The 25,152-nt window shown below is 42.3% G+C and overlaps 2 protein-coding genes across 12 annotated transcripts in view; both read right to left on the minus strand.

Annotated features, from left to right (window-relative positions):
• LOC118104743 (filamin-B) overlaps window positions 1-4,811 on the minus strand; it is a 50,259-nt gene extending 45,448 nt beyond the window's left edge. Inside the window, 1 exon segment of the mRNA XM_047339333.1 lies at window positions 4,318-4,811. Within this exon segment, the coding sequence (XP_047195289.1) occupies window positions 4,318-4,609 (292 nt within the window). The 5' untranslated portion in view covers window positions 4,610-4,811.
• A 1,339-nt stretch (window positions 4,812-6,150) lies between these two features.
• slmapa (sarcolemma associated protein a) overlaps window positions 6,151-25,152 on the minus strand; it is a 45,720-nt gene continuing 26,718 nt past the window's right edge. The window contains exons 8-26 of one of the 11 annotated variants that reach the window (XM_035151127.2): window positions 24,952-25,092; window positions 24,712-24,849; window positions 24,282-24,450; window positions 24,033-24,083; window positions 22,366-22,512; window positions 20,709-20,774; window positions 18,182-18,241; window positions 17,974-18,048; window positions 17,123-17,203; window positions 16,678-16,737; window positions 16,342-16,467; window positions 15,960-16,034; window positions 15,718-15,818; window positions 15,198-15,402; window positions 14,962-15,079; window positions 13,510-13,681; window positions 13,288-13,422; window positions 11,354-11,441; window positions 6,151-9,059 (exon numbers count right to left, since the gene is read on the minus strand). In XM_035151127.2, the coding sequence (XP_035007018.1) occupies window positions 11,358-11,441; window positions 13,288-13,422; window positions 13,510-13,681; window positions 14,962-15,079; window positions 15,198-15,402; window positions 15,718-15,818; window positions 15,960-16,034; window positions 16,342-16,467; window positions 16,678-16,737; window positions 17,123-17,203; window positions 17,974-18,048; window positions 18,182-18,241; window positions 20,709-20,774; window positions 22,366-22,512; window positions 24,033-24,083; window positions 24,282-24,450; window positions 24,712-24,849; window positions 24,952-25,092 (2,004 nt within the window). In that variant the 3' untranslated portion in view covers window positions 6,151-9,059; window positions 11,354-11,357. The remainder of the gene's footprint in view (window positions 9,060-11,353; window positions 11,442-13,287; window positions 13,423-13,509; window positions 13,682-14,961; window positions 15,080-15,197; window positions 15,403-15,717; window positions 15,819-15,959; window positions 16,035-16,341; window positions 16,468-16,677; window positions 16,738-17,122; window positions 17,204-17,973; window positions 18,049-18,181; window positions 18,242-20,708; window positions 20,775-22,365; window positions 22,513-24,032; window positions 24,084-24,281; window positions 24,451-24,711; window positions 24,850-24,951; window positions 25,093-25,152) is intronic. The other 10 variants (XM_035151118.2, XM_035151154.2, XM_035151156.2 and 7 more) reach the window with 10 other exon arrangements.

A 25,152-nucleotide genomic window follows, 5' to 3' on the forward strand; every position in this document is an offset into this window, starting at 1 on the left:
AAACGTTGAGGATGACAACCTGCTGCTCCCCCCCCCGTTCAAATCTCCCAGCGGACAGCGAACGCGGCGGAGCGTTGAGGAACTGATGGAAATTAACGGGAACAGGAGAGAAGAGACTGAAAATATACAGACTGCAGAATAAGTATCAAAACATTAAACACGAAACTGGAGACGTGCTGAAAATATTCCCGTGTGCTGTGGACAAAAGCCAGGGGGCCTCACATGAGGGGCCCCGCACCACAGCCACCCATTAACACACACAGATAATTGAAAAGGAGGCGCTGGGTTCCACCGCTCCGTCTGCAAACAGCTCCTTCCCACGCTCCCTCCCTCGCTCCTCCCGTCATGCAGGTGAGGCATCTGACAAACGGACGTTACACTGGATCCCACCCAACATGTCCACACTGCTGACTCACTGTGGTTTCTTACGAACACCGTTTTCTTACTGGTGCACTGATAAAGTCCCAACACGTTTCTTATCAGAGAAGTTCATATCACCTGGATTAAAGAGAGACGCCCTTCAGACAAATCTACAGACCCACTGACAGGCACACTGACAGACACACTGACAGACACGAGGCGCTCCTGTTCGTTATACACCACGATTTAAAGTTACTGTTGTTATTGGAGCCGGAGGATATTAGCAGCCAATCAGTCTCTGGACTTTGGATCTTTCTGATGTTTTACTTCAGCTCTAATTATTACTATAAAAAAAACTTTTCTCTCGACCTCATTGGTTCATCTCTGAAAACTAAAACGTGACCAGCTCTGCCTCATTGTGTGTGTGTGTGTGTGTGTGTGTGTGTGTGTGTGTGTGTGTGTGTGTGTGTGTCCCACCCAGCCAGTCATTTCCTCTGTTCTGTGGAAAATCAAACCTCCTCAGTTTTACATCACCGAGCACATTTCGACCTTCACATCACCAAACACCGACAAGCCTCAGTGACGGCTTCACACTCACACTTTCCTCAGTCAGAGAACTCAGCACATCTCACATCAGGTAGAAAAGCTCCCGTTGAATCCAGAAGAACTTTCTCATTACAGACGTCTGAATTTCAAATGACCTCTGGTGCCGACAGACTCAGACAAAAACAAGCGGCTCCACTCATGAGCTCAGTTCAGCTGTGGAAACACACCGAGGATATTCAGGGTCTGTCCCAATAACCACACTTGTGGAATTCGTAAGTAATAAAGTGCACGTGTGACGTATTTCTGGTGACGGCCAATGTCCGAGTGCCCGTTAAGACCAGCAACACCTGGATGTGATTCAGAGTTCACTGGGTCACACCTCAAGGAAACGCATTCTGCTCATATTCTGCAGTTAGAGATGTTCGAAGCAGCTTTTCGGCAAAACTGTAACATCGAGTGTCTCTACCTCCAAAACTCCTCCCACAACAACGACCTTCTCGCTCTTATTAGAGATTTGCCAAAAATCTCGTCTGGACTTGAAACACCTACAAAAAGCATCGCCTTGGTTACGAAGTCTTGGCCCCGGTTGTCCACCGTCTACACCGGAGGAGGCTAATTCGTACTCAGTTGCAACACTTGCATAAATTAGACTGTGGATCGCACCAACATTCACATTTAATTAGAGGTTTTTCTAGGATTCGTCTGGGCTGAACGCAGCCCTGGTTTTATAAGGGGGCGTGTCAGACGTAGATTACGCAGAATGAGGTGGGGGGGTGGGATCACGATGTCGTGTAAATATGAGCCAGACGACTGACGAGGTGATTCAGGAGCGTCGGTGTTTTCTGTGGAGGAGAGGACGTCCTTTTACCACCGATTTTTAACTGTGCAGAACTTTTACATTCACCAATTACACACTAGAGGATAGAGACACTGAGAAAACATTGTACGTCTCTTTAACATGTTGTAGCTCCTCCTCTTTGTACCGAGTAAATTCACAAATATTACAATTTAAACATTTGTACACGTCCCCAGTTTCACTTTCTAGAGGCTGAAGACAGTAAACAGGGAATGAGAGATTCGACGAGGGACTCGTTGTCCACACAGCTCAACGAATCGGTGTATTTTTACCAAACTGAGAGCAGCGATCTGTGGCACAGCAGGCCGTGGTGGATTGTGGGATACGCGTGGCTCTGAACGCAGCTTTGAAGTGGTGTTTGGAGAAGTGCGCATCGAGTGCGCCCAGGCATTTTTCTGATGTGGGACGCACATGGATGCACTCAAGGCGGCGAGGGACAGCGCCTTAATGCAGTTTACGTTCTGGTCTGACTCTGAATTTGAGCCGAATGACTGAAGACGAGGATGTGTCAAAGTGCGTCGACGTCCCAGCAGAACACAGTCAGCCAGGAAACAACACACACACACACAGAGACAGAGACACACACGCCTGGTCCTGTCTGCAGGTCTGACCACAGATATGAGATGAGGTCACTAATATTGGCCTGAGATGCTTCTTACAAAAAACAACTGTGTGTGTGTGTGTGTGTGTGTGTGTGTGTGTGTACTGCTCCGTCAGCTTGTCGACGGAGCTGCTGATGAAGAAGCAGTACATGTCTCTACTATAACAGTATATAACCATTCAACTGAGGTTTTAGAATGAAACGCTGTCGCTTCATTCTGGACACTGATTGGCTCTGGTCAGGTGAAGGCGGAGATTTGATGATACGAGCAAGTTTTAGAACCACGTACTAAAATATTCTTTCAACACAGAATTTACTTAGAACTCTATCTATTGGCAGAAATTTAACATAAAATAATCCTACGTCTACGATTGTGTTTAATCCCAATTGTACGAATTGTAGTTTTCTTTACCCTTGAATGGGGCGTTTATATTTAAAAACTTTATATTTAAATACTTTATATTTAAATACTTTATAATCACATCAGCAGTGGGGCCTCTCTACGGAGGCAGCCATGTTTTTTACAGTAGCCCAGACTGGACAAACTAAACACATTTTGAGTTTTTATGACAACTGAAGCTACCACAGGTTCTCGGTCATGTTCGGAAGGTGAGGGGGATTCAGCTGCAACGTGCAACTTCACCACTAGATGTCACTGAATCCTACACACTGAACCTTTAATGCTGCTGGTGCCAGCGTGATGTATTTAAATCAGTCCTCACCACGTGAACCAAACTTTAGCACAGGGTTAAGGGATGAATTGAGTTCAGTTTTAGTTCACCAAGGTGTGGGCATTTGAAATTCACTTTTTCTACATAACAATAGCTTCATTTATTACCGTACATATGCTGATTTGAAGATTGGTTTGTTCAAAGTCTAGAACCTTCCCACAGCAATAACTCACGATGACTCATGTCACAGGTGAGCACATTGAACTTAGATTGCGCAATTCTTGAGCTCAGTCTGGTGTTGACTTCCTGTCACACCCCAGTGCCGAGTGTAAGCGAGTCACCGCGAAACAAAACGAGCTACAATAGAAGCAAATCTCACGAAAGTTGAATTAAAGTGAAGTTATTGTTTCTGCCCTCACAAAGATCTTCCACTAACAGGCTCCTTCGCACTGTCGTGAAACACAAACATGAAAAGACTATAAAAAGGTGCAAACTGAACTTTGGTCTCAAACTATAAAACACAAGTGGAGTTTTTTATAAAAGCAAAATAAAAACACGTTGTGTTGGCGGCTGATCGAGGACGATGATTTACAACATGTCTCCTCACATATTCCACCATTACTGACGATAACTCCTCCATTCATTGGTCATCGCTGCTCCCTTCATCCCTATCAGACATTTTCTTCTGTATAAACCAGTTCAAACATTGACTCACTTTTCCATCATGTTAAAAACTGTTGTAAATATGTGACTCCCACTGATGTTTATATGTATTTATTATATGTATTATTTTTTTGTAGTTTTACTCTTGTTGAGGGTGAAGAACAGAGGATGTTGCATTTTTGTTAAGATCTCTGAGACAAATGAAGAATTAAAACTTGATTGATTGATTGATTGATTGAAATTCAATTAAACATCCACTGTTAAAAAGGTGATTTCATGTGGATCCTCTGTCACCCACACGCAACCAGGTGAGTCCACTAAACTCAGACTTTGGAGGAAATGTGAAATCACGTGTGAGCCGAATTGAAAAGTGTTTCCAGCTGATTCAGGATAAATAATTTATAGAAGTGTGGGTTATAGAAATCAGCGTGAAAAACAGAGTTACACATTAAAACTCTGGGTTTTTAAAGCGAGTCCGGTGTGCAGCCTGTGTTCTGGGGCTCGAACTGCTCCCATTAACAGCACAATCAACCCGCTGGTGCTCGGGACTGTTAATCGGGACCAGTGACTCCAGGAGCTGCCATCTTGGCTCTTCTGGAGCGGATCCGTGGGGGACTCACCTATGGAGACCAGCTTGATGTTCTCCTTGTCCAGGAACTCCAGCGCCACCGACACGTTCTCCAGCTTCATCTGCCTGAAGTTGGGCCTCGGGTGGTACTTTCGGAACATCTTCTTGTGGCTCAGCACCTCCAGCACCGCGATGAGCCTCAGTCCGTCCCCCAGGTCCAGCTGCAGGTCCACGATCCGCTTGTTGACGCACTTGAGGTGCTCGTTGATCCAGCGGGTGAAGGTGTTCTGCTGGATCTTCTTCCACGGGGCGTCCTCCGCCAGGTCCTTCTCTGTGGCCGGCATCTTCCTCGGGCTCTGCGGGGTGCGCCGGCTGTGGCTCTCGGGCTGGGGGGTGTCTCTTGGGGGAGAGTGCAGCGGGGATATGAGCTTCGTGTTCCCGCGGAGTTTCTGCTCCGAGCCGCTGAAGTTTGAAGTTTCTGAACCGCACGGACACTGGTGGCTGCTGCTGCCTTCAGGCGCCGCTCCGCAAACTGGGAATGTTCAGCCTCTTCCTTGGGAGGGGGGTTTAACTGCGGAGGCGTCACTTGCGGTTTTAGCGCCTCCCACAGGAGGGAAATATAATGAAACTTTTTTGTGATCAATTAATTTTTTTTTTGCTATAGATTCTATAACAAAGGGAAATGCTCTGAGACTGTTCGGCTTCTTCTTTATGGTGTTTTACTGCTTTCTATTGGAGGAAAACAGAATAAAACATGTTTGTTATAGAATCTATAATAAAACAGGAACGAGCCAAAAAACAGGAACTTTTTGTGACCCTCACATTTTTGTTATAGATTCTACGACAAAAAATGCAATGCTCTGAAAAGTCCTCAAAAATTTAAACTGGGGTCACTGGTGTTTTACTGCCCACTATTGATTCTATAACAAAATACAATGCTCTGAAAACTGACATGAACATTTTTGTTATAGATTCTACGACAAAGTGGAATGAGACTGTTCATCTTCTTCTTTATGGTGTTTTACTTCTTTCTATTGGAGGAAAATAGAATGAAACATGTTGTGATCGTTATATTTTGTTGTATAATCTATAACAAAACAGGAACGAGACAAAAAACTCAGACATTTTGTGACCCTCACATTTTTGGTTCATGTGTCATCGTTGCTCCTTCGTCTCTATCAGACATTTTCTTATGTACAAATACTTTAAACATTGACACACTTTACATTATATTAAAAACTGTTTCCTCTCATCAATGTTGTAAATACTGTTATTTTCTTGATGAGCTCAGTTACATGTGGCATCTGTTGCACTTCTGTCCGTCCTGGGAGAGGGAACACGTGACTCTCTGAGGTTTCTACGTAACACGTAGTGATTCATTTTCTTTAAGAAATAATTAACAGGGAACGCACCGTGTCTTTGTTTCTATTCACTTTATTCAATCATTTTCAATAATGTACCTAAATCCTATTAACGCAGCACTTTTGTCTGCGATTTCCATATTTCCAGGAGCTGCCCTGAACGCAGCATCAGTCAAAGATCGTCTATGGGCAAAAACTGTCCCTGAACAGGTTCCGTTTACCTGCATTGAAAAGTTTTCCTATTATCTTATAACTATATATTATATATATATTAATATTAAACCAATATCACATTTAATTGAAGATTGTCTGCATAACATGAAGTTGAGACCTGCAGAATTGTTTGTTTTTCAGTTTCCTTTATATTCTCTTTCATATTTGTTTTGTTCAGTTGTTTATTCCCATGTTTGTAACAGATAAGTGCTGTAGAAGTAGAATATGTGTGTCTCTGGTTTAAACCAGTGATTGGATCTGTAAACGTGTCTCTGTGCAGGTGAGTGAAAGAAGACGCTGGAAGCAGCAGGTGGTGGGTCAGCTTGCTACAACTTTAATCCAAACGTCGCTCTGCATATTAAACACACCATCTGAATCATATCCTCTACACAGCTCCCTCTCATATCTCTAAACAATTTTAACAAAATAAGTCTAGTAGCACGTCATTTCAATAACATTTTTATTTTACAATTCTCTCTCTGTACTGTTCTGTAGTGTTCTTCTCTTTAAACATCAGGAATATTTGTTCGTTGTCTTTTCTCTCTTTATTTATTTCTCTTTTTTTAAAACACGGAGACAAGACAGAGTACACAGATGATGACAAACACTGCTCAAGAGTCCAGAGTGTGAACCGACACACACACTCACACAGACACACACATGATCTCAGCAGAGGCCTCAAGTGCGTGTGACTGTGTTTGAAGAGAAGATGGCGACGTGAGGATCAAAACATTCAACTGGTCTGATGCACGTCTGGTCTGGTTTTAGAGTTTAAGAACGTTTTTCCCAGTTTGAGACGTGGATGTTGTCTTCATCATCACAAAACGTGTAAAATAAGTCATGAGGCTGGCACCAGGAAATTAAAAGAAGATTTTCATATTTATTATCAATTACTTATGTCCTGGATGTTGATGTGAAAACCTTTGAAGGTCAAATGTTAAATAGAAAAACTGGGATTGGACGGGAACGAGGTGTAATCGTGTGTCAGCAGACGTCTCGTCACTCAGCTCTTCACTGGTGGACTTCAGACTCAGCAGGACTCTGTGCTGCGTTCAGGGACCCTGCACTTTTTGGCCACCATTTGCTCTGTGGAACAAAGGTTTTGCAGGTTTGCGTGTGCATGAGGAAACATGACGCACATCTCCTGCCAGAGAAGTTTCCCCACTGATCGACAGCTGACACTGGTAAAGTGTCAGGATGTGCAGCGAACATTGGTTTAGGAAAATTTAGGATATAAACTAGATTTTCGAAAGCAAATGTTTTAAGGGGGATAAAGACCAACAGAGTGGGTCGATAGTTAAACCTGAACTCTGAACTCAAAGGAGGCTGCTTCTCACTTGACTGAAAATTGATTTCAACGCACATTAACCAAAGATTTGTCTAGTTTTTTGGGGAATAGACTGTAGTGCAGAAAACCTTTGTGGTGCAGTACGGTGACTGACCACCAGGATGAATTGGCAGTAGGATTAAAAAGTGGCAGCATCATGACTGACAAACACGATTCATTAAGGTGAGCGACAGTATGTTATTAATATAAGTAACCAGCTTTCCTGTCACAAACTTAATTGTGGGACTCGAAGATATCTTGACCAGATGGTGGCGCTACAACAAACGTCAATGGGATTAAGCCTCAGGGAAGCAAATTTGAATCCATCCAGAAGTTGTTGAGTCTGAACCAGAGTTGAACCAACATGGTCCTAAAGAGACAGTTATCACGTTTCACTGTGAAGGTCATGAGCCCAGGAAAAAGCAGGTCAGTGTCCATCTTCTCTCCGAACAACACAGACACACACACACACACACACACACACACCTCAGACAGTCGAAGACGCTACGCGAGTGCGTGTGTGTGTCGTAGTGTTTGTCCGCACACATACACAAACTGTGGTGTTAGTAAATCACATCAGAGGCACTTTGACCCCTTTTACTGTGTCGCCAAAATAAAAAATAAAAAACGAAGAAAATCAATCTGACTTTTATTTTTAATAATTTGGCTTCAAGTTTAAGCCCCGACCCCAAAAACTCCCCAAACGAAACAAAGAGAAAACAGAAAACGCCACGTTCAACATCCAACATGGCCGACGGGAACCAGAGCAGAGCTGGACTTCCTGACGCGGCCTCGACGTGACGAACACTTTCCAGCAGACTCGGGTGAATGATTTGTCTACAACTCTGACTCGTCTCTTTCAAACGAATTTTAATTCCGATATAATTTGTATACGACTGTGAATGGAAGCTTTAAATCAGTTTGAAACAATTTGCTGCTTCTCTTCATCACGTACGACAGTAAGTTTGACCTCTGTGTGTTTTGTGAGAACGTTCAGATGAAACCAGACGTCTGAAAACACCAGACTGATCTGAAGCCAGTGATGGGGAAGTTACAGATATTTACAGATTGACTTTTTAATAGTGAATAAAAAAGGTGGCAGCCCCGGTGTCACAAACCAACTTTCTTATCAATACACACCATGTTTTGACAATATGAACTATTAAAGTTATTAAAACTACTTTTGGACGACAACATTTAAGTCTGTTAAAAAAAACGTGTGAAGCGACTGGATATTAAAATAGGTCAGTGTTGACGAAACGGGCAGAGCTGCAGCTAAACTCGCTGAGAGCCAATGAACCGTCTCAACACATGCAGACCAGTTTTCAGAGGTAAATGTGGATGTTGTTCCCCTCGACTGCCCCGAGGCCGCTGGGAAGTGTTTGGTTCCTCCACCCTGTTCCGTTTACCAACGGGCGGGCGAGCGTGCGTGTGAACGTCACCTCAGGCCGTTCGTGTGGAAGCTCAGATCTGCTGGAGAACGATTTGTTACGTAGAAATCAGCAGAAAGACGAAAAACCAAAAATAAAAGCCCCCACCACAGCTGAGAGAGCCGAGAATAAAAACGACAACGAAACTCCCGCTTGCAGAAAAAACAACAAAAAAAAATAATACAGAACCCCAACAAACAAAAAAACAAACCGAGAAGCTTCTGAATCTTCTGTAGAAACCACAACCTTTATATTCCCTCTACAATTATGTACAATTTAACTTTATACAAGTAAAGCAGTGATGCTCTCCTCACAGCGCCCTGTGTGTGTGTGTGTGTGTGTGTGTGTGTGTCTGTGTTCATGTGTCCTAAGTGGAGCTGCTCTTGGAGAGGTTGGGGTAGAGGACGGCTGCCGTCACGGCGACCATCACTGCGATGACCGGCATCCAGGGGCTCCAGCCGCTCTGTCCGGGAGAGACGAGCACACACACGGAACACAGAGAGAAGATCCAGTTAGTTTGATCTCTGGGTCCAAAGCTTTTCATTCAAACTGGACTAAGACCAGGAGGGAGAGAGGGAGGAGACGGAAGAGAAGGAGGAGAGAGAGAAGAGAGGAACGCAGGAGAAAAGGATGAAAGAGAAAAGCGGCTGAAGTCCCTGAGGAGGAGCTTTTTCTTATTTTATCCACAGAGGGTTTTTGTTCTATTTGAGAGAATCTATAGCTGAATCTATCAGGAGGTGATGCTTCCGTCTGTTTGTGTGAACGCAAGATTACACAAAAACTACAGGAAACCGCCATCAAAGGATGGGGCTCATTACATTACACCACAGATCTACATCCGGGGGCGGATCTGGTATTTTTTTCCACTTTCTTTAACATTGTGAAATAGGTCAAGTTTTTATGTTGTTTTTTTAACATTCTCCCAGGAAATAATTGGATCTTGATGAAATAAGTAATCCGATATATTAAGGTGATTTCTATGAGTGTGTTTTGTGCAGATCCAAATAAAAATTCAGATCTAGAAGATTTAATGCTCATAGTGGGGTAGGATGTTTTTAAAACTTTCTACTGAACAAAGTTTGAGGCGGCTGCATCAAACGAAAAAAGCCGTGGATGGTCTTATTCCAGAAAGTCATGCACAAAATGAATAACTTAAACACAGAGGATGCATGAGTAAATAATATTGTCTTTTGGGACTTCAGGGGATGAAGAGGAAAGGAGTAAATAAAAGAACTTCAACGGGTGGAAGCAGCAAAGTAAAGAAGCCAGGAGAGGTTACCTGAGTAGAAAAACAGACCAGAACAAAAGTTACAGACCAGTTTTCATCCACAGCAAACAACTGGAAACACTGGTCAGACATTAGAGAATAGAGAGACGAGCAGCAAACGACACAGAACAAACACGATGGACAGAATGATGAATGGTTCGATGGCTGGAGGATGAGAAAATAAAAAAACACTGAAGAGAGTCAGTGTGAACAAAACACCAAACCTGCAAACAGGTAAAGAAAAACAGAGCCGGATGGAAAAATCACCGATTAGGCAGCAAACCGCATGCAGAACATGGAAGAAACCACAAACCCTGTTACAAGAGATGAGAAAAATGATGCATAAAATGAAAATAAAATGAAAGCACCACCACCATGAAAGTGAGCGGGAGCTGTGAGTGAATGAATGACGCAGGGCGGAGTGTTAGTAACCCACCTTTATTAAGAGGGGGTCAGATTCTGGCTCTTTAAAGGGATAAAATACCTTAATCTATGTATCTGAGTGCAAAACAAAGTTAAAATCCTTATTCAGACCTGTTGGTGTTTGACGGCTGAGCTGCTGCAGGATTTAGATTTTAACTCTGCGTCATTTATGAAAAGACGCCATAAGTTTCTCTAATACTGTGAAATTACTCTCATCTGACGTTTACAAATGAAATAATCAAAGACAGGATTATTATGAAGTCGAAATCAAAACAAATATTTTTTACTTTCGACTGTTTGAATTGTAACTTCTTGGCCTGAGCGTTTACTCCCATTATGTTTTGTTGGGCTTATTCCTTCACCACTATGAACACAAATACATTCAAGTTGAGGTTGGTGGGAGCTCGTCCCTTTAAAGAGCACGTTTCAGTGTTAGCTGCAGGGGAGCAGAAGCAGAGGAAGTGGGACTGACAAGCAGGCGGACTGAATGACTGACTGACTGAATGACTGACTGACAGATGGACAAACACTCGTGCTTTAGTTTGAGCAGCTTAAACCAGAAGATGAAGACAGACCACCACGATGATGAAGATGAAGCTCGGCCTTGAAGGGAAGTGCAAGAGGTGAAGAGTTTGTCCTGCCGATCAGAATTCAGGGTTCAACTCTAACAGTCTGGTTACCTCCATGTAACGTGTCTACACCTTCAGGTGCTCCTCATCTCAACTACACGACCGTTTCTAAAGATGGACGACATGACGGCGCCCTGAGAGCGCAGTGCAGGTCATAAACGCCACCTCCTCCGTGTTAGCGGAACAAACTAAAAAGCCGGAGAGAAACCTGCTTTGGCCAAAAATGTTGTGAATTAAACTTAACTGATACTAGAGTCTGGGTTCCTCTCTATCATAAACTTCTCATTGTCCAGTAACACATACGACCCTGAATTCATCACAGAGCAGGACAACAGTTTCACCTCAGTCAGCTTCTCTTCCACACATGATGGACAGATGGAGGCAGACAGAGAGAGAGAGAGAGAGAGAGAGACAGACTGATGTCATGTCGGTGTATACCTTTCTACCACAACTGGCCGAAACACCAGTAGAGCAGAGCCAGGACAAGGCCCATGAATATGGCTTGGACAGGCTGCAATATGGATGGCTAGAGGGAGGGAGGGAGGGGGAGAGGAGAGGGACAAGAAGAAATCAGCCGGCAAAATCAACCAAAACCAACATGGAGGATGGAGCAGCTACAGCGAGGGGGGAGGGAGGGGGAGACAGAGAGAGAGAGAGACAGAGAAGATCTGTAGAAAGACGAGTGTATCTCGTCGGCTGTTTGTATAAAGCAACACGGCCATGTCTACGCATTCAGCAGCCACATTCACAAAAATACAGACAACCACAAAAAGAGCGGCCCCACGTCACCACGGCGACCGTTCATCACAACACGTTCCTGCTGGATCTCAGCTCATTAACTCTCTGCACCAGGACGTCCTGTTCAGAGACTGATCTGTATCAGCTGCTGCCTGACGGTGCCGATTGGCCACTGGCTTTTAAAGGTCACAGTGGAATTTCAGGAGTCTGTTCTGATCTTTAGTAACTAAAATAATAATAATGAGGAGGAGAAACAGCAGCATAGCTGAGGATGGGCTCCGAAGATCTGTTCTCTTCTAAATCTTTGTGCCTGGTGAAGATTAATAATGGACTTAAAGGATAATTATGGGTCATTACAACTGTGGGCGTATTTTCATAGTGTGGTCCATCATTTCTATCAGTATATTTCATAGTGTACCAAAGTTACTGCTGAGATGTGGGGACATGAAGACGTCACTTCGGCCTGAAGCATCAGTGTGTGTGCAGTAGATTTACTGTTACCTTCAATCTCTCTTTCAAATAAATGTCTGGAACCTAAAGGTTTTAAAGGTTTGTTTCTAAAACTAATGTTTCTTGAACCAAAGTCACTATGTTCTTTAAAGCTGTGTATTATATAGGTCGATATAATATTTTAATTCAGGATACTTTATTTATATTTCACCGGGGACAACTCGAGGCAGCAAGTACTGATGATTACTGACGGCAATGATGGACAAAGCCATGAAAACAATTTAAGTTGTAAAAAAAACTGAAATTATCCTTTAAAAGGTTCAGTTAAAACAAATGTATAGTCCTGTGTGTCTAGATCAGGACTCTTATTCTGAAAAACAACATCTGAGGAACAAGATAAACATCTACTGACACAGCAACAGAAGCCTGAGGAGGAGCTGAAGACAGGAGGAGGAGAAGAAAAGGGGGAAGAAGGACAACAGAGGAGGAGGAGGCTGCTCTGTCTCGCTGTTTTCGTCTGAATTTCTGATTCATGTTTCCTGGAGTTTTCACAGTGGCAGACGAGCTGCTACTCATCAGCTTAGGATCTATTCTAGGTCTATTTGCATTAATCTGCTGGAATCACACTTCGAAATTAAACTCTGTTGACTCGTTTATCATAGATTCTGTTTGTATATTTACTTAATTTGCATTTACCTCCATCACATAGTTTGTTATCAGTCATGTTTGTTAGTTGGCAGGACTTTGATTAAACTCTGATTAAAGACTGGTTTGTGTTTAATGTCTAGAGTTAGAATGTGAGCAGTGAGGAGGGAGGCTGTGGAGGATCTGGGTGGGTTATCGGCTACTAAAGTCCAAGACTGCCAGAGTGTCCATGAGCAAATCTGGTGCTTCTCCTGCATTCATCTCAAAGAAACATTAATAAATACATCAACAAAACTGTGGAAAACCACAGAGTAAACAATTACATCTAAAGCTGAACAAATACAAAAATAAAAGGTTACAACACAAATAGTCCGTTACGGTCTTTGGTTTTATTAAAAAGGATAATCTGTGTGCACTGTGTGTGATTGCGTGTGTAGAGTGTGAGGTGTGTGTGTGTGTGTGTGTGTGTGTGTGTGTGTGTGTGTGTGTGTGTGTGTGTGTGTGTGTGTGTGTGTGTGAGTGTGTGTGTGTGTACTCACGGAGCTGGTTTTGTCCTGCAGTAGCTTCAGGCTGCTCCTGCACTGCTCCAGCTCCTGGTGGATGTTCAGCTTCTCCTGCTCTGTTCGCTCATAGCGCTGACGGAGGTCCAACAGCTGAGACTGTGTGTCTTCATACTGCACACACACACGCAATCATTTTTATACAGTCATGTCATCATTATTTGTAAAGAAGTGAGTGGAAACCTTCCAGGGGTTGTGTACCTCTGTCTGCAGTGTGTGTGTGCGGGCCTGGGCCTGGTCCAGCTGGCTCTTCAGCCTGCCTGCGTCCTGCAGGTGTTGGTTCTCCAGAGAACCCAGTTTGTCCTGCAGAACCTCCTCCCTCTTCTCCAGAGACTCCAGACTGCTGCTGAGGACCAGACTCTGTTCCCTGGTGCTGCACACAAACATACACACACACCACCAACACGTCAGCGTGTCACTTTAATGTTCAGTTATTACTCCCTCAAGTAATGCACAACTTTGTGTTCAAAACAATGTAAAAAAATGAAACCTTCTCTTTATTTAAGGAACCTGTTTATATGTGGTTTCATTAGCAGTAATTTACATTTCAGAAAACAGTGAGGTGACCTTTAAGACTGGACCCAGGGCAAAGACTAAAAACAGGCCCATTGGAAGGTAAACATATTTTCTGGAACATTCCGCAGCTAGTTTCTACTCTCAATGAATTTCAGCTTGAAAACTCCCATAATGTTGGTCATCATCCTTTGTGATCTGGAATATAATGTGTTTAATGAATGGATTTCATATATTGACAGATATTTTTGATGTGATGGGACATTTTTCTGGACGAGAAGGAGTCTTCCCTCAGTGACGGACTTCTCAGGAAAACTATTTTTGCTACAGCTGCCAGATACGATTACTGCTCCTGTCAACACGAGTGTTTTACAACAGTATGAATATGAATTCCCGGACGGGACAGAGAGCTGGAGAGGACAGGCCTTCTGGCATCTGCAGTTTTTTTCTGGGGGTTGTGCATTACAACTATTCATGACAGGTGCTGTGCACGGCATCTACAGTTTATTGGAAACTGGTGAAAATTCAGCTGAGGCTCAGATAAAATCCTGCTGAGAACACGTAGTGATGGAGAACAGACGGAGCACAGAGCTGCAGTCGGTTAACCTGCTGACTGCTCGGCCCTCTTCAGCTGTCAATCATCTGCTGTCCCCTTGTCCTGCTCTGCCTGAATCAGCTGGTTCCTCCCGTCAGTCGGTGCTGACTTCAAACTCTTCTGTTAGCTCTGCTGAGCCAGAACTCACCAGCTCGATCACGGCTGTCACAAAGACTTTTAGGTCCAGTTCTTATGTCCACGCTTATTTGACACACATTCCTGATACGTTCTGCACTGACCCGCATCTTTAGATTCAGATCAGAGTTTAGGGACTTTTCAATATAGTTTACTTTTAGTTTAAAGTGTCGTACTAACCCAGTTATTATCACTCAAAAAACTATATTTGTTTATAAGAGTTTTTCTTTAAAGACACAACAAAAACTTTGATAACTGTTAAGAAATCTCAGTGTAACTTTTAGGTATTTTACTTAAAGTTTGTGTGTGTGTGTGTGTGTGTGTGTGTGTGTGTGTGTGTGTGTGTGTGTGTGTGTGTGTGTGTGTGTGTGTGTGTGTGTGTGTGTGTGTGTGTGTGTGTGTGTGTGTACCTGCTCAGCTCAGCCTCCAGGTGGTGCAGTTTGTCTGTGAGAGATTTCCTCTCATCTCTCAGGCCGTCACAGTCCTGCTGCAAACACACACAGCGCTGCTGCAACGTACCACACTCCACTGAGAGGGGAAGATGGGGGGGAATGAGAGGGCATACGTTATAATTAATACCTATTTCATTAACTTACAAAATTAAAAAGATACGTTTGTGTTTGGCACACACACACACACAGCTCACCCTGCAGCTGGTTGGCAGTGTTCTGCTGTTTTTGCTGCTGTGTGAAGGCCTCCTGAAGTCGCCTGATCTCCTCCTCGTACTTGGCGGCAGTGTTCCTCCAGTGGTCCAGCTCAACGCGCACACCGCCCAGGTCAGCCTGCAGGGCGGAGATTTCCCGCTCCCGCTCCGCCGTGGCTGCCTCCATGGCGTGCCGCAGAACGAGGATCTGACGGCAGAAACACAAACCCAGTGAAGGTCAGATTTCCGTATAGGACCAGGATTTAAAGAACAGAGGGGAGTCAGAGTCTGAAGATCTAAGAGGGGAGTCAGGGGACGGATGGAGGAAGTTGGAGTTTTGAGATATATTCCACACTAATATGTTTTTCGTCTTTGTTTAAAAGCTAAAACGATCTCTGTCAAACTGTTACTGACAGTGAGGTTTACAATGTTTTGTAAGTTCTTGAAATAAGCCAAAGTTGTGAGAAGAAAGAGGAGGCTGTGAGGAGTCAGAGGGTGTGGAGGTGAGGTGGAGTAATGGTACCTCCTCCTGGGCGGAGTAGAGCTCGTCTCTGGTGCTGCAGATGGTGCTCTCCCTCTGCTCCCTCAAAGCCTCCATGTCGGCCTGCAGCTTCCCGAGCTGAGCTAAACACACACAGGGAGCAAAGCAGATACATGATGAATGACGATATATACAAATAGAGTGTGTGTGTGTGTGTGTGTGTGTGTGTGTGTGTGTGTGTGTGTGTGTGTGTGTGTGTGTGTGTGTGTGTGTGTGTGACTAACTCTGCAGGTACTGGATCTGTTTGGTCGACTCTTCAGTCATCTGAGAGTTACTCCTCCTCTCCTCCTCCAACAGCGCTGCAGACAGACACAGTCACACATTCACCAGCTTCCTCTCACTCTAATCTTGCATCATGTGACTTACAATGAGAAACTGAATTAAATCTCCTCACAACAATGTTAGAAACTATAAAAATCTAATATTGGAGAGAAACTCCATCAACAAGAGCTGAAATTATATCTGCTTTGATTAGAAACTAATTTAGGTCAAGTTTTATTTTCTGATCAAGTCAAACAGGAGGAAACTGAGGAATCTGCTGAAGCTAATTGGATCTTTGATTTCGTCTTAGCTCCTAGTGGGTTTACTTTTCACACAGTCAGTTACCTTGTAGCTCCTGACATTTCTGCTTGCCGGTGTTGGCTAATTCCTGGGCCTCCAGAAGCTCTCTGTGGAGATGGTGGATGACCTGCTCCGTGTCTCCAGGCTCTAGACCAACCCGATGCAACTCAGCTACACACACAAAGTAATTTATAACAATGTTACCACGTGTAATGAGCATACAAAACACTGTAAATAACAAGTGAAAAATAAACTCAAGCATTTTTAAAAGACCTGCAGGCACCAAAGTAACAGAACAGCTCCACCTAATGGCTCAAATCCTTAGTGTGTTAGTGCAGCTCAGAGAAGAACTGCACAGCAGAGAGGAGTTGCCATGGTTACCTTTGAGCAGAGCTACTCTGTTCTGTGGTTCGTTCAGTTCCTGGTCGTCCATGTTGCCGTCTGAAAAAAACAACAGACAATTTATAAAGGGAACAAAGATATTATTTTTAAAAAACTAGAAGAAAAAATATAAGGATGAATAAAAGCATTTTAATATCAGACAGTGTCTGGTGTAACATCAGGAGTAGTACGTTTCTATAAAATAAAGATTAAATGTGTGATTTGGTTCTCTGCACATTATTTAGAACATATCCCATAATGGATGTATTACAGAGTAGATGTTCAACATGTAACTGACACAGAATAATAATCTCCAGCAAAAAAATGCTAAATTACAAAAGTTACTACAAGGCAATAGTTCAAACTTCAAAATAAAAACTTGACCCACATACCAATGAGACTGATGTACTCAACATATACTGCACTTTATACGTGTTTTACTGACCTGACGTGTCGTCACTACTGCGATCTTTGCTCGGACTCAGAGTGTCTGACATGTCTGACTCTTTGGCATCCATCTGATTCCCTGTGGACACACACACACACGGACACACACACGGACACGCACACAGGGAAAGAGAGAGGAGGGGCGTTGAATAAGTGGGACAAACCGTTTACACGTTCGTAGTAACAACCAATAAACAACATTGCAGAAAACAAAATGAAGGATTGTAAAAAATACAGGTACACAAAAAAATCTAAAAACAGACTAGACAACACACACACTGTGTATAGTTCTGTTACTGTAGTGAATGAGGCACAGCAGGGTTCAGGTGGTGAAGCAGAAACAGCAGCCGTGTGTGTGTGTGTGTAGTTTGTCCCCATTTCTTTATTAGACTGTGTAGAGGTTTAGACTTGGGGTTATAAAACATATGGTCGTGAAGTTTAAGATCATTGTTGGTCTGCATGTTCAGAGGAAATGTATTTCAATGTGCCGACGGCCTCACACATGACTGCTGCTGGTGCGGCTGAGCATTGTGCGTCCACAGAGAATCCAAAGGATGGAAAACAGTCAGACCTCTCACAATGGAAAAGACAAGGGGCGAAGGTCAGAGGTCAGATTCCTCCTTGTCAGCAGTTCTGCCCTTTGTGAAAGTCAAACTAAATGTAGGCCACGATAGCACCCATTACATTTTGGAGTTGATTGATTAAGGGGGGAGATTCAGGGTTTTGTCACTGTCTTTAAAAATGTTAAATTTGTATGAATTTCTCAAGATATAAGGCAAAGATCTCAATGGAAAAGAATCAGACAATTCTGCTTGTGTGTGTGCGTGTGCGTGTGTGTGTGTGTTCTACCTTTGAGTCGATCGGGGCTGGCCAGGATGTCGTCCTCTCCTGTCTGGTTGTTCTGTAGGTGTGCGTCCAACACTTCTACAAACACACACACACATAAAAAGTTACAGTTTCAGTTCATTCCCGTTAGTGATGATGGAACATAATTCATTAAATGTCATCTGAAGAAATCTATTGTCGAGTATGTTTTCCTCTCGTCTTGAGCTCTTACCATCAAAGTTGGCCAGTTTGTGGATTGAAGAACTAACAGTCTCCTTCAGCTGTTTGACCGCTGCAATGAGAAAAAGAGAGTAATCCAGAGGAGTGAATAAAACCAGTTTAGACTTGTTGGAAAATACAGATTTTGAACTTGAATAAATTCATCCATGTTCTAATCTTGGACCTTAAAGTTGTGTAGGTGCTCTTCTCTGCAGGGGAATCAAATAAATAACTAAAAAGAATCAAACTAAAAGAGACTAATCCAGGATACAGACCAATGTAAACAAGCCATCGTTGCCTCAGTTGTATTTTTAATATGTTAACGCTTTTGTACATTTCTTTTCTATTAATATATCTGAGATAATCAGAAAAGTCCATCACATCTTAGAATAAAGCCATTAAAACGATGCCATCATTTTAATTGAAATAACTCATAACAAAATAAAGCCGTGTTAAATCAGATGCCTAAATATCTTCTACAATAAACGATGACATCCACACGCTTCAACTCATTATGACTCTTCTGTTAAATCCCCGATATAAACAAGTACTTTGTGAAAGTAAGTGACGTTTCCTCTAGAAACAAAAAACAAGATTTCAACGTAATCTTCACTGTTTACACCGTCAGTCAATCTGCTCACAGGCACAACACGAAAATCTGATTGGTCTCAAACTAAATATTTCAAATCCAAACCACTAACTAAGTTACACGGACATAAGCGACATCGACTGCAGCAAATAGCCACGACGACGACGACTGCCAGTAGGAATTGCAACCGACGATTAACTTCATTATCGTTATTATTATTGTAAACTGCAGTTTCATTTCTCGATTGTATATTTACTCTATAAAACATCTAAAAAACTGTTATGATAAATATCAAATAAATGTCTGATCAATTTTCCATCAACCAATATGCACAGATCTGTTTGCCAGTAATATTATTTAACAACAAGGCTTCAGCTGATGGGAAATGTCACCGCAGCCAACAAAGAGGAAGAAGATGCACTAACAGTTGATTATTGGTTGGCGTCAGAAATGTGGGCAGTAGAGGGATGACATACTTGAACTGCTTCTGGTATGAAAATGTGATTTGAGTTAAAAGTATTTATTAGAGGAGCTGATGAAGGAAAGATGACAACAGAAACACAGGAAGAGAGAAACAAGGTTAGTGAACTAACCCAGTAAAAAAGCTACAAGAGCAGCATGCAGAGAAAGACAAGATGTGGAGATTTGCTTAAGAAGAAGAAAACAGGAGGGTGATTTTCAAAAAGCTGAGAACCAGAGGTACAAACCACACACTAAAAACTAGAAATGCACTTTACCAGCATATTGCACATACAGTTCAAGTATTGAGATACATCCAGGTCATCCAGCATGTTCACAGATATGATAACTCTACACATGCCTGATGCCGAAACCGCTCCAAAAGGTCAACGGGTTCTTCCTCTGACCAAATCCTCCACCAAGTTTCAAGAAAACCGGTTCAGTAAATGTTTGTATAAATCGACAGAACACAGATGAAAACATTGCTGGACAGTTTAGCCAATGAGACACAAACATACTCGGGGAAAAGAAATCTGACCTGGACGTACTTGCTGTTCACATTCCACAACGTCAGGTCTGTTTGTTTCAAGGGTTAGTTCACGCACACATTAAAAACAGATTAGTTTGCCTCCGTTTTATCTTTTCAACAATGTCCTGGTTACTCTTTCCAATGCAAACTGTTGGAGGTATAATCAAAGACATCAGTTATTTCTCACTTCCAGACTTTCTTAACATTATGTAGTGAGAAAAACAACTGGAAAAACATCAGGCCAGTTAAAATATGTATTCCCGCCTGATAAGAAATTAGTTCATAATGTCAACATGGTGGGATCACAGTGAAAAACGTTTATAGAAACTTGACAGGCCATCAAGAGGCTCATTATCTGTCAGATTGTTATATCAGTTTTCCCATAAGTACATATTTATAATAATGATATAATAAATTAATGGATATATTGTTTAGCCTGTATTGATAGAGCAAACTTAAATATGAAAGGGGCAGAGATCGGTGAAGACACACAGCAAACTACTCAAAGCCGAACCTGCAGCCGCTGCCTCAAGCGCCTGCTCAACCAGGTGAGCGCCGATTAATCAATGTTCTTTAACCAATAGGATACTTCACGGCGGTGCTCAGGTAAGAAATATGTGGTGGAATGGCCGACGACCAATATATCATTAGATCAATGCTGCAAGTTTGGCCAAACACAGATGAAATGTGATGAATAGATAAAGAATAAAATATGATACGGTTATACCACATAAGGTTATTATCAGTCAAAGTTATATTAGATAGTAACACAGCATTCTGAGAGAAGACAAACAGTTTGATTTCCTATCAGATCATTATCACAATATCTTTTTCTTTTTCATCATTTGGACTCTTTCCCGTGGATTGCTAAAGTCATAGTAAGTATAAAAAAAAAAAATGAATGTAGACAATGTGTGTGTTTGTGTGTAGCGGCGATCAGCAGGGATGGATATTTGTACTCACGCGGACACTCAATCAACTGTTGGATTCTAGTCGAGTCTCCTCCGCTGTTGTTAACATGACAGTTGTCTGATAGAAACACAGAGAACTGACGTTACTATGACGACTATCAGAGGCGAGTTGGGTATTTACCTCAGATTTGATAGATTCTGCTCATCAACACCAGATCGGACTGAATCTTCACTGAGGCTAACGCATCAATTATCTACAGCAGATCGGAGCTTTGTGATCTCTTTGGAATAATAGTAAATTATAATTAATTATACTAATGTTCAATGGTCACTTTGTATTTTCCATCATTGTTTGTTTCGTCTCATACGACAGGAAAACTAGGATCATGTCAGATTAACTTGTTTTCCACATGACATTATTGGGTTGAATTATTTCACTTGTCACAAACTCTCACTTTATTCTTCTGTATTTATTCTTCTTACTCTCTGAATTTGATAAGCTGAACCAAAAACCACTTTTTTTTTTAAAAATCAGCACTTTTTTTGTATGTGGTTAAAATTCAAAATCTGTTCTAAATACCCAACTCGGTATTAGTGAGGACGAGATAGAGAAAGAGCCGAAACGTAGACAGTGAAGACAACAGAGAAAGGACACACAGAGAGAACCAGCATAACAGAACTGTCCAGTTGAAGAGACTGAAAACTACATGAACACAGATGTTCGATAAACAAGCAGACAGGGTAGAAGTCGAAGCCAAACATGGCAGGTATAAAAAAAAAAAAATAGATTGAACAGATACCACAGCGCTGTAACAGCAGACAGGATGTGGGCAGCAGACAGACAGCGGAGGCATGAATTCAAATCTCTTCAGAGCTTTTTCAGCTCAACAGATTATCGACAAAATGTGGATGGAAACAGTTAAAACTGAACCGCACGGCAGCGTCATGACTTTCTCATCGTTTTTAGAGTTCCTGCCCTTCACAGACTAGAAATTGTGGAAACTCTAGAAATCTGTTCCTCACAGGACATGACCCAAACAGATAAGGAAAGTCTCTGCTAAAGAACTAGAACTGGACTAGAACTTAGTTTCAGCAGAGCTCCAACTCTCACCTGACATGAAGGATTTTTCAGATCATCCCAACGACTAAACTGTAAAACCTACAGACCCATCACACCAAAAATAAAAAATACATCTGGAGTAAAATCTCTTCTAATAGGTGGCATTACATTTTTCCATTTCAGCTAAAAGAAACTTAAAAAATGTCAAATGACTTTGTATATTATTTCTAAAGCAGGATCCAGGACTGTCATTCAATACTTGCTGCCTAATGTACACTACTACTAAATAACTGAATATTCAAGCTCAAAAATTAAAATAAACATTTCTCTGGATTAAAAGTTTCTCATAAACTTAACTAGAAAAATATCAACTTTTCAGTGAAGTAAAGCTCAAGTTAGATGAACTTGAACATCTTGAAATCGACTTTGTTAAAGTCAATTTTCTGTCTTTTAGAAAATCTTATTTTTAATTTAAATTCTTTTTAATCTTGAATGTTTTTGAGTTCATTATTTATACTGTTATAAATATTATGATATATAGGACTGTTTTCTTTTAATCTATAACGCACTATACGCCGCACCGTTATAGAACAACATGCTTCATAAAAATCAAATTGTTGATGATTATTATAATAATCAAACTAACTACCATCAATATCTTCATCTTCACCGACAGCACCATCATCAGTGTCTGTATCGTCCTCATCCTCGTCTTCCTCGTGGCTCTCAGGTGTCTGCTGGCTCTGTTTGTCCTCCACAGGCTCCTCTACGGGTCCGTGGGAGTCAATGTCGACATCTGTCATGTGACCAGATCACATTTATACGAGTTTGTCGAAACTTTACGAGCCAGACACATGTTCAGAACAGAGTGGGAGTCCACATGATGGTTCCTTCACAAAGTGGCTACTGTGACAAGGTGCACAGTGAGACAGTCACCCCCAGTATTTATGTTCAGTGTTGTCATTCAATCACCAGAAGTCAATCAGTGACCAGAAGCTCTTTCTCCCCAGACAAAGAAAAACCAAGCAGTGGACAGTTTGGCAACCACAGAAAACCCCACCAGAGAATCCAACAAGCCGTGTCCAGGCCTGACAGTGATCCACCATGTCCCCGACACAACCCGTCTCTGAACCAGACACCCAGTGCTTACAAGCTATCGTATCGATCAAAGGTCAGGGGGTCACGGCGTGTACAGCCGGGTCCTGATCCAGGGGACTGAACTGGTGAGTTTGGTTTAGTGGCCACAGGTGAAACTGCAGGTCGGTTGACACACTTTGGTTCAGAAAAACGATCCACAATCAGTTTAAAAGTATGTATGAATAATAATTTTGAGCAATTTCAATGTGTGTAAATAAAATGTGATCCATTGGGGAAAAAAATATCAACAACTACAATATTTTTAGCTTTTATCTGATTTGAATCTTTACGGACTACAATGTGCAAAGGTGTGCAAACCTGAAGAACTTCTTCAGTGTGTTTGACCAATGGACATATTTCACTGAATTGAATTCCACGTTGTAACGGGGAGTCCAGTCCTTTTAATACATGTTTGATTGAGCCAGGTGTCTAGATGTCCCTGAACAAGACACCTGTATGTGGTTACACAGAAGGAACAAGACCTTTCTTTAACCACAGCTTGTGATCACTGAACAGTGACGTTCCCTGTGCTGTACTTTTGCACAATATGTTTAAATATATCATCCACTGCTCTGGCATTTTCTCTTCCCATCCTTATCTGTAAATTCACTTATACACATTAAACCCTGTGCTCTATCATTATCTAGATAATTATATATTTGTTTATGTGTATTTATATATAACAATATAATAATGTATAGGCATCCTTGTATTCTTTCATTTTCCTGTTACCTACTACAGTTTTAGTTTTATCGTACCAACACTTTTTGTTGGATGCATTTGAATAAAATTTAAAATCATTTATCTTAAGTGAAGCTGTTTATTCTTTCCTAACGTGTGAATTATCTTTCTAATAGTAGCTGCTGATTGTTTCTGAATCATTTATCTTCTGGATCAGTAAACTATCTTCACTGCAGCTGAAGCTACATCAGAGACCGAGACAATAAAGCTGCCATGAACAAGAGCAAAACAGAAGAAGAGCCGGACTTCCACTGTGACAGACAAAGAGACGGATGATAAGAGAGAGCAGCGAGCAACACAAAGTTTTGTGGACATCATGCAGGAAGTTGTCATGCATCATTAGTGCAGGGTGTGAATGTGACATTAGCGGCCACGGAGACACAAAGAGCAACGGAGAGGACGAGTGTCCCGGAGAAGACCAGAGACGTGAGGACTCACCCAGGCTGTTGTTCTCTTTTATGCTTTTCTCTTGTAGCTGTTCTAACCGCACTGTAAACAACAACAACAACAGCAGAGAGAAGCGTTGAAATGAGGTCCCAGCAGAGCCTGATTGGTCAGAGATGAGTTTTAACCCAGCCATTGGTTGTGTTGACCACGGAGTTAAGATGATTGGCTTACAGGGTGCAGTTATGTTAGCTTGTTAAAAGTTAGGAACAAAAGTATGTGTGACTGTGTGCATGTGTGTACCCTGCAGAGCAGCGAGCCTCTCATTGCTGAAGTCGTTATCGGCCTGCAGAGCCTCGATGCGAGCCTGGAGAACCTGCTCCTTCTCCTCCATCTCCTCAATCCGCAGCTCCAACTCCCTCTTCTCCGTCGCTCCCCGCTGGGTCAGCTCCTCCTGCCGTCCCTCAGCCGCCTGGAGGAGGATGGAGGGAGTAGATGAAAAAGATAATAGCAAGACAGCGTAGGAGAAAGTCGTCACAGCAGAATTCTGATGTAAGGCACCAGGACCTTTTTACATAGTTACTTTTAAAGTAATGTTCAATTGATGTTTTTAGTATTGGTTGAATGTTTATATGTAATCTGTTTTGCTATGCGTGTGTTTGCAATGTAAGGTAATTTAAACCTGATCTAAACTGAATAATTTCCTTTCTGTATGTGGAGAATCTGAACGTACCTTGATTTTGTCTGTGAGCTCTTTCATCTCATTGACGGCGGCGTTGTACTTGTTAGCGAGCTCCCTCAGCTCCTCCTGGCTCCTCTCAGACATTTCCTTCAGGTGGGTGCACTCATCCTCCGTGTTACTGAGTGAACGCTGCAGGACAACAGAAACAAAAGCTCTTACTTTTAGAGATATGCCTCGAAACTGTCAGAAAAGACTGTCTGGATGTGTTAAGTATGTATTCATATCACCTACCTCAACCTCTGACAGCTTCCTGACCACTTCGATTTTCTCCTGCAGGACTCTCCTCAGAGACTCCTTCGCTGTCGTCTCGTAGTTGTGTTTGTCTTCCTGAAGAGCCAAGAGCTCCTTACGGATCCCCTCCTCCGTCTGGGACTGTGCAAGCAGAGGATTTCATATTGTTACAGCAAAAGAATCTGTCATTTCAATCATGAT

Source organism: Hippoglossus stenolepis, chromosome 3 (genome assembly GCF_022539355.2).
Source record: "Hippoglossus stenolepis isolate QCI-W04-F060 chromosome 3, HSTE1.2, whole genome shotgun sequence".
NCBI classification, from domain to species: domain Eukaryota; kingdom Metazoa; phylum Chordata; class Actinopteri; order Pleuronectiformes; family Pleuronectidae; genus Hippoglossus; species Hippoglossus stenolepis.